Here is a 17,011-nt window from a genome sequence, read left to right on the forward strand (position 1 = left end):
CCATCCCCACCCCCAACATAACTTCCTCTCCTTAGCCTCCCTTTTCTCTCTCTTTTCCTCTCTCTCCCATTCAAGCTCCCCCTCCCCTCTATTTTTTTAATTGCAACAAAGGGAAGGCAGAGGTGAAGTGGGTGGGCCCCACTATTTATTAAAATGATTGATTATTTATTTTAGATCTTATATGATTTATTTTATAGTATTTAATTATTTTAATTATGGGTGGGCATCTAAAGCCGAAATACCAAAATCATACACTAACCATACCGATTTCATACTGTTTCATTTGGGATGAGGAGATATTCGGTACTGTATCGTATCGTACCAAGAGAGTATAGTATGGTAGTAATACCAGGTATTTGGTACCTGTCAATACCGTACTATATCGAATACCTTAAGAATGAGCTTTACATGTTTCAACAGCTTGATATCCTTGTTTTGCTTGGGTTGGGGTCTAAGTGTTTTGGTGTCATTTATAACAATCTCCTCTGGTAAGATGTTTAAACTTATAACTAGATCAGATAAAGAATTAGCTAACTCTTACCAAAAAGAAACATCACTTGCTAATCAAAAGCTCAAGCTATACTCCTTCTGAACGTCTGTACAATTGTTGTCTTTCTATAGCTATAATCAAAATCATGATTGTGTTAGAGACTTTCCACTTGATGACAAATATACATGGCTCTTCATTTTTCATGGTATGAGGAATTTGTTGATGGATAATGATTTGGTTGACTAGGATTTGGATATTGAATATGTTGAATCTTTGAATTTGTAACTTTGGCATCACTTATTTTGGTGAATGAATCTGTTGAATATTGAATTGGTTCATTTTTGAGTTGTGTCATTTTGGTATCAAAATGGTACCGATACTGTACCGATACCAATTTGGCACGGTATGGTACGGTACCAACTTTGACAAACGATAATTTCATACCGTACCATACAAGTTTTAATTTTCGGTATTGGTAGCGGTATGAGTTCAATACCGTACCGTGCCCATCCCTAATTTTAACATATAAAATGACCAATTTGCCTTCATATTTAACGTCAAATTGAATGAAATGTTGAGATTTAGACGGTAGGGAGGAATTGGCAGTAAAAATTAGTTTATATACTTAATTTTCCAAAAACAAAAAAAGTTTATAGTGCAAATTAAAAATAGCATACAAGTTCAGGGAGTAAATCACACCCAAAAAAGAAAAAGAAAAGGGTAGGGTTTGGTGGGCTGTGGGCACAAAATCTGAAAGGGACTGAAAGCGCAGGGGTTCATTTGTTTGTATTGTAATTTAATTTAATTTGCACCCACAACAAAGCCACTCTGCGCTGTCCATGATTTGCCGGGCATACCAAATTAAGTCATTCAGTGAGCACATGATTGAAATTAACTCCACTGCTTGGACAATGTCCTTGGGAATTTTCATTTTCCTTCAGGGTTTCTTGGGCAGAGCAGAACATAAGTGAATTTCCATTTTTAGCCTCAGTTCTGCCAAGATATTTTTATTGCTCAAAGGTTTGTCAGTGGCCACCAAACCCAGCAAAGTTGTTGAAGGTCATAAAGATCTGTGTGTTGTGATTTGCATACAAGCTCTTTGTGCATGGTTTTTTTTTTTTTTCTCCTTTCTTTGAAGGCCTTCTTAAATTGTATGCATTTGTGGGTGTTGGTGTCTGAAAATGGTAGCGAATAAATGGAGTCTCTGCTGTACCTGCAATGCATAATGGTGTCCGTTAAACCTGACTATCAAAGACAGAATTACAGCCGACTTGCTTTGCAAACTGAGGCTCTATTTGGTATCTTACTAAAAAAAATAAACTCAAAAATTATAATTCGTTTAAAAAAATGAGTTTTCAAATAGTGACTTTAAAATCTGAAAAAAATTGAAATTAAAATCAGAAACCCTAGATTCTCAAATTAAAATTAACAAAAGAAAAAGTAAATCCATAAGCTTTCAATATAAACCCTAGAAACCCAAAACATGAAAAAAGATTGATGAATTTTGGGTTGGGTAGTGGATGAAGGAGACCTTGATGGCCTTCACGGAGCTGCAAACGACGGCCTTTATGGAGCTGCGAACGACGACGTCGACCTGGAACCACCAATCGGAGAGAGAGAGAGAGAGAGAGAGAGAGAGAGAGAGAGAGAGAGAGAGAGTATAAAACCTCACTTTTTTGTTTTCAATAATGGGGGTATTTTTGAGTTTGTTTTAGGTCTAGGTTTTTAAAAATGAGCATACTAAACGGGTTTTATAAGTTTCGGACTTAAAATGTGTTTTTGAGTTTATAAAATTAGATCCAAGTAGGATACCAAACATACCCTAAACTTTTTTGTTTTCAATAATGGGGGTATTTTTGAGTTTGTTTTAGGTTTAGGTTTTTAAAAATGAGCATACTAAACTGGTTTTTTAAGTTTCGGACTTAAAATGTGTTTTTGAGTTTATAAAGTTAGATCCAAGTAGGATACTAAACAAGCCCTAAAAAGGTTGTTGGGTAGGTTCTTACTTTATCTACGAAGAAAGAGAATTCGAATTAAAGATCTCTTTCAATGTTGAAAAAATAAGTACAACTAGACTAAGAGCTGGTTGGTTTTAATATGCAATATGTATGTACTTACAAGATCAATGAGGCTCTACCTACCACATGACAACAATCCTTGATGAAAACAAACGTTCAATTGGATACATAAACATGTGGCATAATAAATAACCCTGCAAATGTACCTATAGAAAAGATATGCTAGGTTTTATGAGGGTTCTACTGAATAATTAAGATGTTGATTTTATTAAGCTCATTTAAACTATTTTATTGAAGAGCCTGATTTTAATACTGTCATTTTCAAAGTTTATAATTTTACTGACATAGATATAGAAGCCCAGCCCAGGCCCTAGCTCTAGCCCAACCTCCAGCCCTTCATTGTTGTCCAATTTTTAGCTCCCAATTTTTAGAAACAAATCCATAACAGGCCCAACCAACCCAACATTCACCCTCAGTGACATCGAGAAATTCTATAGTGAGGCTGTCATATATATGGGCCCCTTATGCGAATCTTTATATTAGCCACAAGATCATTTTATTAAACTTAAGTAAAGATACTATTTCAGATGCATCGGGTGGCTAATATAAAAGTCTACATCTATAGTCTATATATGACACACTTACCATAAAACGATTCTTGTAAAACCCTAAACCGAGGAAAAGGAAGTGCATATGCAGCAGGAAAAGAAACAGACTTGCTGACCTTTAAAAAAAGAAAACAATCTTTAGAGCTGATTGAAATAATTTGGTTATGTTGACAAATTTTGATAAATCTCACTTTCCCGCCATTGCTCTAAAATTTATAATAATTCTTTTTAATTTGTTTGAATTTATAATAATTCCTTTTAATTTACAATATAAACAAATAATCTCGTGTATGAAGTTTCATATTTGATTCAAGTAGGGCGATAGAAACTTTATTTAACTCAAGTTAAAATAAAATTTAAAACCCAGCCCACAATCCCATTGCCCCAACCGATCAACTCCTTTGGGAAAAAATTTATATGAAATGGGAATAACACTATTTTGCTATTCTGGCCAATAACATAATGATATGTGAAAAAATTATCCGATATGTCATTGCGTAATTGGCCGAAAATAGCAAAAATTGCTATTCCTGCGAGTTTCTCTCCAATCCAACCCCCATTCCCCGGAAAAACCCTAAACCCAACGGAATTCCCCTCCCCAACCCTCAAAACCCACTGTGAAAAGAAAGGAGCGCTTCTTCAGCCATCGACGGTGCTCAAATTTCTCTTCCTTCTCTCTCTCTACGGTAACCGTAGAGAGCAGGCTCCGGTGGAAAGAGAAGCGAAGGGGTCGACGACGTTGATGTGCCAACGCCGAAGCGGGTGAACTGGTCAGGTGGGGTTCGGATCCGGTTTTGCATACACTGCTTCGAGAGCCACTGAAGAACACGACGCTATACAGCTTCATAGGTACGCTTGGAATTTCTTTGTTCCTCTCTCTCCCCTCAACGTTGGCTTGCTATCATTTTTCCATTTCTAATTTCGGATTTTTTTTCCTTTTCTTTTTGCTAGTTTGTTTTCTGGATTCAATATTTTTTAAAGATATTATTTTCTCTGAAAAAAAAAAAAAAAAAGGGATGAGTGGGTTTTAATTTTTTTTAAAGGTTTTTTTTACTTTGAATTAAATTTGAGTGATGAAACTACTAAAATGCCCATGCCATCTTTTCTTAATTACTAAGTATAGGGCCTACCCAAATTTGACGAATCGTGCCAAATGCGAGTTTCGAACCCGAGCGAGCTCCTCCTTATCCTAAGAAACGCACGACCACCACCATCCCGTCTATCACGCGTTATTTGCAATTATTTTACATTTAAATTCTAAGAATACGTTTAGCGGTTGGCTCGTCCTCCCACCTCTCTCCCTGTTTCTCTCTGAAACCCTAGTAATGGTGATGCCGAACACTTAGCAGAGGTAACTCTTTTTCAACTTATCAGTTTCTCTTCAAAGTACATGATTGTAAATATATTATTGGATGGAAGATTTATATATGGGTTCATGGTTAAATACTCAGGTTGTATTTGCTCAGTTGAAGGTGCTAATAATCTTGTCTAGGAGAATCATTTGAACGTTGTTTTAGAGAGTTTCAGTCAAATTCGGAAACCCCAAAAAGAAAACAAATTCTGATATAATTCACTTAGTAGGGCAATTTTAATGTGACTTTGGACTGCAAACAGAGTGCTTTGTATCCTTGGAACTCAAATGTGATTTTTGTTTGTTTTCCTGTTTGCCTTATTTGAAGACAGGGCTTCTGCCCAATATATGTAGAAACGGTTGTTGAAGTTAAACTCAACATGGAGGATTTGGATGATATTTTCCTTGACCCTTCTAATGCCCCTGGTAAGTCTGCACTTAGAACTTGAAGAACTTTTCATATTTTCTATTTTTATTTGGCTCAAGAGATGGATAACGGATTTCTATTTTCGTTTGCAGCTCGTCCTGGCGGCCGATTTCGACCCAAGGCAAAGCCCCGGCTAAGCAAGGTAGCATCTACAGCAGCTACTTCTGCTCTCCCTAATGACAGGACGGAAAAACCTGCCACATTATCTCCCACTGTCTCAGATACTGTTCTATCTGTTAAATCCATTGATGTTGGAGATGTTAAAGTAACAGATCCTGTAGGTTCATCCTTGGCCACATCAGAGATTCTTGGGAACATAGAGCCAGCAAAAAACAATGAGAATTTATGTACAAATGTTGCATCGTCTGATGGCAACAAGGACACGAAACCTTGCGAGTCAGCTGCAACAGCTGCTCCTCAACCGGAGGTTGCAGCTTCTGTTGGAACAGCAGCAGGGGAGGTAAGAAACAAATACCTATTTCCTGGTTTCTTAGTTTTCCATTTCATGTTGATAACTTCTGATTTTTCCAGAATGCAGACATATTCTCTGGGTTGGAATGTCTTGATGGTTTTCTAGGTCAAACTACCAGGGGTACAGGTGACTAATGCAAAATACAAATTTTTATAAAAACAGTAGAAACATTGACTAGTACTGTCTGTTGACACTTATTCTTTCAGCAGAGAGTGCTGCCAGTAAGTCCCATGTTTCTGCTGAGTCTTCAGCGTTCATGGTTTGTGATGTTGCAGAAGCTCAAACTTTTTCTGATTGTTGCACAACCCAAGATCCCGTGTCCTGCATAGAAGTTTCTGTTTCTAACAAACCGGATGAAGTGCAGTTAGAAACAAAGGTGAAGATTTGTACTGTCACAGAAATGATTCTTTTTCAATTATTAATTTTGATTAATTGGGCAGTTTATGATCAATGTCAGGTAGATGGGGCTTTCTCAGAATTTGAAGTTCTAGATGTTGTGTCTGATGCTACCATTTTGTCTGGTATGCGCACCATCACTTGACTTTTTCCTTTGCTACTGTATTGTTTGTTGCGTATTTCAATGAGTCTGGGTTGATTTAGGACAACGTGTTGGAAAATTTCAACCCAAGCTCAAAGTGAAAAAAGGAAAGGAGCATTTGCACATCCCTCCCGCTGAAGTTGAGTGTATGCTTTCACAAGCTGTGTTAGTGCCTTCTGAAACTGACATGAATGAGAGCTCACTTCCTGCCTTCCCACCTGGACATGTTCTTGATCACCCGTCTCCAAGGTTTGGTGATTCTAGTACCCCACATCCAACCTCTGATCCCCTAGTGAATACAGAATACGTTGCAGAAACTACCCACTTGGATGGCGCCATTTTTGGGGATGCTGTGCGTTCAGAAGATGTTGGGGGGACACTTGGAAAAGAGGTCACTTTTTTCAACTTAAAATTTCCATGCATGTCGTATTGGGGCTTAAAATATAATTCAGTGTTTAATTGTGTTGGAACACCGGTTTGTATTTGTTTATTGGATTGCACAGGGTCATAAGAATAGAAATAGAAAAGGTTCTACTGCATCAAATCGTTCTCAGAAGCACAAATCTTTTGCAGCCAGTGAGGAGGCTGAAGGTGGGACATCATCCAGGAAGTTGAGGAAGCGGTTACCTCGTCAAGAAGTTGAAGAGCTAGTGCATGAGGCTAATGAAGACAGCTTCACTGCTGAACCTTCTAGTGGATCAAATGTTAATGAAGACGAGAATAATGATAATGAATATAGGGAGCATAAGACATCACAGAGGAAAAGAGCACCAAGAAAGTCCAAGGAAACTGAATCTGGAAAAGAAGAACCGGTAAAAAACCGTAAAAGAGCCAAGGAAGCACCTGATAAATCAACGAAAGACCCTCCCAAAAGGTTTTCCCATTCAACTCGTAGAACCAAAAGACATGGTAAATGAATTTCTGGGTATATAACATTATGAGACTCGAAATTTGTATGTCATTTTAATTTTCTTCCCCTTTGCAGTGGACAAGTCTTTGCTTGAAATCCCAGAGGATGAAATTGACCATCAAAGTTTGTCTCTAAAGAATCTCATTCGTCTAGCAGAGCATAGGGAGCTGTTAGCGGTATTTCTATTTTTCTAGTTTTTCTGGTTAAATTTTTGGATGAGGAACTATGATGCTGTTTCACTTAATAACCTTTTTATAGCTCTATCTATTATTATTATTTTTTTCCAACATTGACATTGCTTTTTTGCTTTGTCCCTATATCGTGTAGATTAAAGAGGCAAGAAAAATGACAACTCCAGTCCCCGATGAAAGGTACTTGAATTCTTATACAGAAACCATATCTTTATATTTGATTATACTTGTTGAAGTTGTATACTATGGTTCATGCAACAATTGACATTTGAATTGGAAATTTTTTTGCTAGTGTATATAGTAGCATAATGTCCCTAGTAATCTTGATGATGTTTGATTTGAATTTGTTATGTTTGTGCATTTATCTTTCTTCTGATCCTTTATATGGTAGCACTATACTTGTTTAAATGAATGGCAAACATGAGGCATAGAAGCATACAGATATATAAATATAGTTTGGACTTTTTATGTTTTTTAGATTCATAAGTTTGCTGAAAGTGTCAGCTGCATTTGTTTCTTCTTTCCTTTTTATCTCTCAATTTTCTTTTTTGACTGAAAGCAGTCATTTCTTGAAGGTTAAGATCTTATCTAGATCACCACTTCCAGGATCCCGCTTTTGCAGGACTAGCACTGTTGATGTCGTATTTTCCTGTGTTTGTTTTGATAGTAATTTCTAAGTTTGCATTGTATTGATACTTTGACTGTGCACTGGATTTAAAGCAATTTTAAAATAACTACAAATTGAATATTAGTAATAATTTATATGTATGTCAGTTACTGTAAATTGAATGAAACAGTAACCAGAAATATTTACAAATAACGTTAGAACAAAAATTGCCAAGGTTGGATGGTTGTGGGTTGATGTGTAGGCATCTCGCTTTCTTTAGGGTGCGTGTCACAACACTTGTGTGTTGGGATCTCTAATGCATTGCGCTTCTCATATGACATCCCAACCACCATGCTGTTCGTCTTACAAATCTGCTGTATTTTGTGTGACAAGAGCTCTGAACGTTCGATACCCATTGTCAAAAGCTAGTGATGAAGTAGTTGTAAGATGCGTATGAAATTATTGTATGTGTCACTTGTATAAAATGGCCATACATGAGGATGTATTGTTTGAAAATATTATGAAGGTATTAATATGGATGGAATAGAATGATTGTGAATTGGGCCGTTTGAGTCAGCATGCTTTCACAGATTGGTAACTTTGCTTGAACCCACTTGAGGTTACAACCATGTGACATACGTATTTCTCGAATATAATTGAGTTGTCTTTTCAGGACAGGAGGGTGGGGGCCTTGTAAGCATTAGCAATGTTTAGTTTGAAAAATGTTTGATACGTGACATTTGATGAAATGTAGAACTTAAATTTTTAGCAAACCCTGTTATTTTTGAAGAACTGCTGATATTGTTGTTGTACACACAGAAAGGCCGACATGCTTGTTTTTGAATAGGTTGTTTTTACTATCATTCTTGGAGTCATATGTTGTCCATTGATGCACATTTCTTATTATTATTTTTGTTATTCTTTCATTGCAGTGCTAACAATGATTCTCACAAGGAAGCTTATCACGATGAAGAGAATGAAGAGGAGACCTTTCCTTCAGAACAAGACAGAAACTCTGAAGAAAATCAAGCAAGCTATCGGGTTAATGCGAGTTCCTTTTTACTCAATTACCAGTCGTACATGGACAAAACACCCACTATAAGATGGTCTAAACAAGACACAGAACTGTTCTATGGGGTAATGTTCCTATAAATTCACTACAATTAACTGGCTTCCAATTGAAAATAACTTTGACATACCATATATGTGATTGATGGTGAAAGCCGATGAGTTATCAGTCTCAGTTTGCAGAACAGCACTAGTTGATTTTCTTAGAACTCTAATTGCGATTTAAAAACTTTGTTTCATTCCTGATTAAGAAGGTTGTTGTTGTTATTCTTTTCCAAACAAGTGGCAACTAATTGTATAAGAGGTCAAATTAAATTTGTCTTCACATGTGATTTAGGCTATTCAGCAGTGTGGATCAGATTTTACCATGATTCAAGAACTTTATTTTCCCGGTCGAACACGCCATCAAATCAAGTTGAAATTCAAGAAGGAAGAACGTCAAAATCCATTACGTATCAATGAAGCCGTATTAAGTCGTTCGACTTGTTCCACAGGTCAGTCCTTAATTTATTATTTATTTACTGTTTTAATCTTTCCCTTAAGAACCTACCCAAGACCATTAATTGCCCACCTGTTTTACTCTTATATGAATTCCATTTGATGAAGTATAGGGACAATTGTATATACTTTGTGTAGAAATTTTTTCCCTGATTTTAATTTTAATAAATAAAATCCAAATAAAATAAATTTGATGTTCATTTATCTATGCTTAAAGTCAATACAATTGTTGTTTTATATGCCACCCCAGACCACACATGGAGCTTCATACAGTTGTACAATATAATAATTTTTTCTCGTGCAGATCATTCCCAATTTACTTCATATATTGAGAGGCTGCAACAAGTTGCTCAGGCAAACAAGGAGGAGGAAGCAGAACCAACTCATGATACTGATGTATGCATTTTCTATCTTATCTCTGGCTCTCTTCTGTGAGATGCTTATGTTCTGTTGCTGTATTTTTTGGGAAAGATTATGTTTCTGTGTGTCTATATTTAGATCTCCACGAAGATAGTTACTCATTTTTATAGACAATCTTCATTGCTTGTACTTGTTATTCTCCAGTAGGAGGTAGTATATCACACAGAAGAATCTGCATACTGGAATTGTCGATGGTTTAGGAGTTGTACTCTTTATGAAAGGAAAAAAAAAAAAAAAATTATCTTCAAAAGCTTCAAGTTGGTTGATCTTAGATGATCCCATTTTTTATTTATTTATGGCTTTAATCTCTTCAGAGGACCAACCGTTGGATGACTAATTGACTATGTAATTTGCATGGCATGTCTCTTTTGCCCTTGGACATCCTCCATGAATATTTTAGAAAGTGGATACATGCTCTAAACCTTTTGTGTTCCTCTAGTGATTCACAAAATCTAAACTTAGTTTAATTTTTAAGGGCTCTTCGAAAGTTAAAGGATCATACAGTTGCAGTCTTGTGTTAAGACACTTAACTGATAATTGGTGCAATTTGTGCTCTTATTGTTTACACAACTTCTAATCATATATGTTTTGTATCTCTTTCTATTGCTTGTAGTAGCTTTTCTTTTGTTGCTTTTTTATTAATAAAAAATTTATGCTGCTTCTTATTACTTTCAGGAGGGAGTGAAAAGAACTGAGTTGGAAGAACCTGAAGATCAGGAAGCTGATGTTGCTGAAGTTCAAGAAGAAGCTGTGGATGCTGAAGTTGAGAATCCATTGAAGTCTGATGAAATTGATGACGAAGAATTTACGTGGTCGGAATGACAAGTCACGAGTTTTTTTTTCCCCTAATATATTTTTTTCAGCCATGACTGACTTTCAACGAGAAGATATCGTACTGACAAATTGAAGGCGATTCAAATCTTGTTATTGAGAGTGTTACACAAGGAAAACTAACACATGGAAATCATTCTCATTTTGACTATGGAGAATGTGGAGATAAAAACACATACAGTATATTGAGTAGCCAACACAGTTGCAGATGAACTGCAAGCAGGGGACGGGACAATCGATACCTCAGCCTCAAATCTGGGCACAAAACTATACCATGCCTGGTGCGAACGATATTTTGATCTTATCAGCTTTTAGGCCTCTGCGATTGTAATATTGTTTTCGATAGCAAAATAGATAAATATATATTTAATAATGAATGCTCTCATATCTTTTTTTTTTTTTTTTTTTGGGTAAAGATATGCATGGGGAAATTATTTGGCCCTGCAAGCATTATAATTTGGTCCAAAGTATTGAGTGTTTTTCATTCCTTGGTTCATCCATGTTTCCTGCCAATCATGTATGAGAGCACTTCAAGACGACATGTGAATGATGCGTGCAAGCTCAATGCTTTACAAATTATAGAATATTAATTTCCATAATTTTTTAATTACTTTGTGAGATGGATAAGTAATAACGATAAGGTGACAATGGTGAGTTTTATGTTTGGGCAATTTTGCCGATGCGGACTGATTACCGCTCCAAAGTCGGCCATCAATTCTGCAGTTGGTGCAAGGAAGTTGGCCACAATATCTTCCGTTGCTCCTTAAGGAAGGTTGGAGACCTGAATTTAGGGTTTGGAGGCTCAAAATTATTTTTAGAATACTATAATTATTTTTTAATAATTGAAACGATGTTTAAAATATATTCAAAAATTAAAAATAATTTTAAGGCACAAAATTATTTAGGATAAGTAAATATAATTAATTAGTATTTGTCAATTAATTTATGAAATTAATTAAAATACTTAAATACTAATTATTCATTAAATAAAGAAAAATTAAAACATAATTAATAATTAATATAATTAATAATTAATATAATTAATAATTAATATAATTAAATAAAGATAAGATATTACTTATTTGCAAATATTAAACTAAACAAACTAATTTTGTATTAAAAAATAAAAAACAAAGTCCACAAAATAATTAATTACAATTTATTAATTAATTTATGAAATTAGTAAAAAAAATTAAATACTAACTATTCACTAAAGATATAATAATTAAAATATAATTACTAATTAAAATAATTAAAAAAGGCTAAGATATGACTTAAATTAGTTTTTTGGTTTGAAAAGATATTGCTTAATTACCATTTTGTGCAGTATAGCCTCGCGACTATACTTTTAAAATATTTGTATATGTTTAGAGAGTATAGCCACATGGCTGTACTCAAATATATTTAAAGAGTATAGTCGCGCGGCTATACTATTAAAATATTCATATATGTTTACAGAGTATAGCTGCGGGGCAACACCTTTAAAATATTCATATATGTTTACAAAGTATAGTTGCACGTCTATACTCTTTAAATATTAATATATTTTAAAAGTATAATCGCGCGTTTATACGTTTAAAATATTCTAAAACTATATTTTCCACTTATTATCCTTTTTATTTGTTTTCATAAATTATTTATAAAGTATTTAAAACCATCTATCTAATAATTAGTAACAAATTAACGTCATATTTATCATCGATGGGCGGGTACTGTATGAGAGTCGTTTTAAGAAAAAAAGAAGGAGCCAGACGACGTTCGTTTCAATACGAGTATGCATACGATACGATACAACGCCTTTCTCAATGGCTATTTGTTTCGTGCACCAAAGGAAACATACAACGTCGTTTCATAGTTTTATTTTGTAGGAAAACGACTTCCACTGATTACTTTCCAGGGTTTGGCCATTTCAGACAACTACGCGTTTAACTGGCAACAAAGCGAAGCTAACCTCTTTTAAGCTCAGAGGACATGAAGAAGAAGAAGAAACCCCAAGCAAGGTACAACTGAACGCTCTGCTTTATATATGAACCCTTTCCAAATTTATTTACTTATTTTGTTGTTTGGTAATGGAGAAATGGTGGACGAGACGAGGGGTTCAAAATTTCAATTGCCTGAGAAAGGAAAATAAATTCTTAGTTCAATAAAGGAAATATTTTGATTTTTCCTCATGGATTTCTTTATTTTGTGTTGATGAAAGTTAGTAGTTGCTTTGAAAAATAACTTGGGAAGGATATTATTCTCTGGGCTGAACATGACAATATATTGTAGGGGTGGCATTTTAAATTGAAAAACCGAAAAACCGCAAAAATCAACCGATATTTTACCGCAATAAAACCGCAATCGCGGTAAACCGAACCGCAATCGCGGTATTAAGAACCGCATTTGCAGTTGCGGTTGCGGTATTTGATTTTCAAAATTTGCGGTTACCGCAAACCGCAAAGTATATACCAACACTTGAGTTTGTAACATTGGTGTATTGCATTTTTCCTTTTAGTTTGTAACTTTAATTAACTTTGAATTGGATTTTTCTTTTTGGTTGTAACTTTAATTCATTTTGCTTTTGGTTTGTAACTTTAAAGGATTTGGAATTGGAATGCTTGAGAAGTTTAACTTTAATTGGAATGTTTGGAATTGTAACTTTAATTTTCTTAGGTTGTGAATGCTTGAGAATTGGAATCGATTGTGAATTTATATATGCTTGAGAAATTGAGGTTATGTATTTATTTATTTAGGTTGTAAATTTATATTTTTGTGAATGCTTGAGAATTTGCGGTTTTAAACCGCAAATTCACGGTAACCGACCGCATTTTTGCGGTTTACCGCAATGCGGTAAACCGCAAAACGCGGTCGGTTTGCGGTTTCAAAAATCACCAAACTGCAAATAGTCGGTCGGTTTGCGGTTTGAGTAAAAATTCGCGGTTACCGAACCGCAACCACCCCTAATATATTGTCAATTATTATAGTTGTAAAAATTGAATGCCGACACATGGATGTCAAAAATCATATCCCTAAATATTTTTCTCTTTTAATAAATTTAGCCCTTTGCTGTTGGAGACGCTTAAAATATAGTCTAACACTACTCCTTATAAAATCAGTTATTAAAGGACTAAATGTAGCCCGAAGCTAAATATAGCCCTGCTCACCTGAAAATAGCCTAACATTCCTTTCAATGTATATAAGTGCACTAATGCCAAATGCATAGGCTCAAAATTCGTGATTAAAATAGAGGGTTGACTATGCCCATCTAAACAGACAGTGTTTAATTTTAGCCGTATTAGCTAGGTCATCTTGGATCCATCTGGTATCCCACAAGGACATGATCAATAACATTATTCTAATTCTAAGAGTGTTTAATGATGACCCTTTCATCCACAAGGACAGCAGATCTATGATTTGGAAACCATGGCCGACCTTCAGCCTGTGAAATATTCTGGCACAGACAACAGCGACTTAGCTATTGTATGTCAATGGAATATAGAAAAAGAACAAAAATAATTTATACGATTTGAAGGTCAATGGAATATAAAAATTGAATTAGATGATGTGTATTTTAGAACAAAATTTTGTATTTGTTTCACAATATAGCTGTTTGGATGGTGTTCATACAATACCTGTTTATTTTGTAGCATGTTTATATTGTGTGTAATTCATAAAATATATATTTTCTTAGCAGCATTGAGATGAAAAAAAAAAAAGTACTTGACACTTATTTAAAGACAAGTTCGTCCAAAATTGATTCCGGGTATGCAATCAAAAGAAGAAAAGGAAATTCGTTTTCATCCTACCCAAAAAAATGGCTTCAAGTATTTCTTGTGTGTGAGTATATGGTTATTTGTTATACTAAGTCGAAATATAATGAGATGTTGGGGAAAACTGAATTTTTTTGTACATTTTTTGTCACATAAACTAAAGACACAAGAATACCGGTTTTTAGTGAAAAAAGAACTGACACGCCACTAGCAGGAGTCCAAAAACATAACTTAAAGGTGCTTCTTGTTAAAATTTTGAACAGATTTTATGGCCGAAGATTGATACGTCAACTGTTGGCCATAAGAATATATAAAGCTGCAGATTGACTGTAGTGACTACAGTGGATCATCCTTCCTAGGGAGCGAAAATTCTACCAAACTCTAGGTGTATCGATGAACCAAAAGATACGGGCCATTGGATGAGACGAGAGTGGATGTGGAGTTACTGGTTGTGTAGGTTAATTTTAAAAATAAACAAACAAAAATTGAAATGTGAAAACGTGAAACACTTTCCTCTGTATATTTCGCTCTCTGTTCCATTGTTTCTCTCTCTTCTTCGATTGCGTTGGGCTTCTTGGTTCAAACTCCGGTGGTGGGCAACGAATTGGAGTTCAATCTACTGTTGGATATCAATTGGTAGATCTACCCTAGAAAGTAGAGAATTTAAGCATTTCTGTAATCATATTTCCTTGAGGTACACATATATTTTCCTATGGAATTCGAATTGCATTTAGATACCATCTGTGTGTATGCCAAAACCAATTTCATGTCCAGTGGCTTGACTGAAAGCAGAGCAAAAATTCCTCAAGCCATGGTGGGTTCCATCTTGGCTCTTAGTAGTATTTGTTAAGGTGGCAAAGCGTAATAAATTTTGATATGTGATTTTTTAATGCAATTACCAATTGGTTAGGCAGTTTTTGCAATTAGTGTACGTAAATTGGCATGTTATTGGTAACTTTTTTTCATTTTGAGAATGAAAATGCAATAGGTATTTGATATTGAATCAAATTATCATTTTATAATTAATGTAGCAAATTACCATGTTATTGACAACATTTTGCATTTTGGGAACGGAAATACAATAGGTACCATGACATGTGATTTTTGAATCTAATTACCAACTCATTTTGTGGCGTTTGCAATATTCAGTGTATGCAAATTGCATTTTGAGAATGAAAATGCAATAGGTACTTTGATATGTGATTTTTGAATGCAATACCAAACCAAGCGTCAAGTGTGCTACCTCGAAAAGGTGTACCATAAATGAGTTGAATCACTTAAACGTACTTAATAATATAAATGCATATTTGACACAGAGTAAAATGCATTGGTTGGTGAGGGAGTCCTTCTTTTAGCACTAACCAAACTAATAAGCATCATTTCATGGTTGCTAGGTTTTGACGTGATTGGTCGTCACCACCTCTACGATAAACGGGTGAATGAACGATACCTAAAATTTAGCATAACCAATCTTGTATACATACCCTAGCATAACCAATTTTGGTGTGGTTGGTCGTGGCGTGAAGGTCTGCCACGTAGGTAATTAACGAAAATTTTGACGGTGAAGTTCACAGCATAACCAAAATGCAATAAATTAAAAATATTAAGGTACATAATTGTTAAAATTAAGAGTGAAGGAGCAAACATGCCTTAAGGGTGAGAATTCAAAGTACTAAATTGAAATTAACCCCTTTTTTTTTTAATGAAACAAAAAGAAGGTTTTTCGGGGGAAGGATTCTTTTAATAGGTTTTTATTGTTTGCAAATTTTATTTTTATAATTTTAATTGGAAAAGACTAAATTATCCATGAAAAGAAGTCGCATGCCGCCTACATGATAAATTTTTTAAATGGAATGGACGGGTCAGCGGCCCGCTACTAACAACACCGATATTGTTTTCAACTTAACCACTTATAAAGCCCAGTAAGTGTGGGGTTTTATTACAAAAGGCCTCGGTGATATTAGTAGTGGAACCATTCATTATATGTTATATTTTATTTAATCAAGTTTCTGATGTGAGACTTTATATTCTTCAACACAAGTGACATATCTAAAATATTCTCGAAATAAAATATATGTATTGACTTATGTTGAAGAATAAAAATTCATTTACTAAACCTGAATTATGAAAATTTTTATTGACATAAATCAAATTTTCGAAAAATTATATTCATAGAAGTCAAACTTAAGATCTTATTCAACTAAAAATTAAATTGTGGAAATTGCCGCCACAATCTGGCAAGAGTTTGTCCAAATTACTTATTTGTCTTCTCTTGCTTACAAATAAATAAGAGAAATATAATTGAATTTAGACAGCTAATAAAGCATGCATAATAAGAAATTAAGAATAAACCCTAAAAGTCATTTTTGACAAGTTCTTTGGTATCTTCGACATTGCTTTTATCCATTGCACACAACCTTCTAAGGAGAGGAATCGAATATTAAAAAGTGAAAACAAAAAGAAATTTACTTTTCCCACTTTGCAAGTTTTTTCTTAGCGGTTTCTGCGGAGATGACCAACAACTAAAGTAGCCGCTTCAGCCTTCGATGTACAAATTGGACGTGTTTCATGCTGAAGGCTGCTTTCTTTCATTTATGAAAGATTACTTTTTTACTTTTAAAATATTAACAAAAAAACTTGTTGAAGATGATGACATATTAGTAAGCATATCAACAAATGGGATCCTCTTGAGGCTTGTAGCCCGAAAAGGGATTGTCTTGAGGCTTATAGTTCGAGTGATTTATTAAAAGAAGTTATTTTGCATTAAGGATAATGAATTTGTTAATTGATCACAAGTTTTAGTTATAAACTTTCTTTTATTGTGATATCA

The 17,011-nt window shown here is 34.6% G+C and overlaps 1 protein-coding gene across 5 annotated transcripts; it reads left to right on the top strand.

Annotated features, from left to right (window-relative positions):
- The first annotated feature begins 3,604 nt into the window (after positions 1-3,604).
- On the top strand, positions 3,605-10,802 carry LOC117638772 (transcription factor TFIIIB component B'' homolog). Of its 5 annotated transcripts, none has more exons than XM_034373883.1 (15): positions 3,605-3,965; positions 4,240-4,467; positions 4,796-4,893; positions 4,987-5,354; positions 5,426-5,492; positions 5,573-5,742; positions 5,824-5,887; positions 5,967-6,295; positions 6,408-6,813; positions 6,890-6,990; positions 7,142-7,185; positions 8,545-8,749; positions 9,018-9,174; positions 9,483-9,574; positions 10,274-10,802. In XM_034373883.1, the coding sequence occupies exons 3-15, from the start codon at positions 4,848-4,850 to the stop codon at positions 10,418-10,420; spliced, it is 2,196 nt and encodes a 731-aa protein (XP_034229774.1). In that variant the 5' UTR covers positions 3,605-3,965; positions 4,240-4,467; positions 4,796-4,847; the 3' UTR covers positions 10,421-10,802. The 5 variants fall into 5 exon arrangements, with proteins under 5 accessions (XP_034229774.1, XP_034229779.1, XP_034229776.1 ...); XM_034373888.1 differs by having other exon boundaries at positions 5,576-5,742; XM_034373885.1 differs by having other exon boundaries at positions 4,800-4,893.
- Positions 10,803-17,011: the final 6,209 nt, after the last annotated feature.

This window comes from Prunus dulcis, chromosome 8 (genome assembly GCF_902201215.1).
Source record: "Prunus dulcis chromosome 8, ALMONDv2, whole genome shotgun sequence".
Lineage (NCBI taxonomy): Eukaryota > Viridiplantae > Streptophyta > Magnoliopsida > Rosales > Rosaceae > Prunus > Prunus dulcis.

Coding starts and splice junctions, on each gene's coding strand:
- LOC117638772 (XM_034373883.1), top strand. CDS start 4,848: ATGGAGGATTTGGATGATATTTTCCTTGACCCTTCTAATGCCCCTG. Junction 6,814..6,889: donor TCGTAGAACCAAAAGACATG/GTAAATGAATTT, acceptor TCCCCTTTGCAG/TGGACAAGTCTTTGCTTGAA. Junction 9,575..10,273: donor AACCAACTCATGATACTGAT/GTATGCATTTTC, acceptor TATTACTTTCAG/GAGGGAGTGAAAAGAACTGA.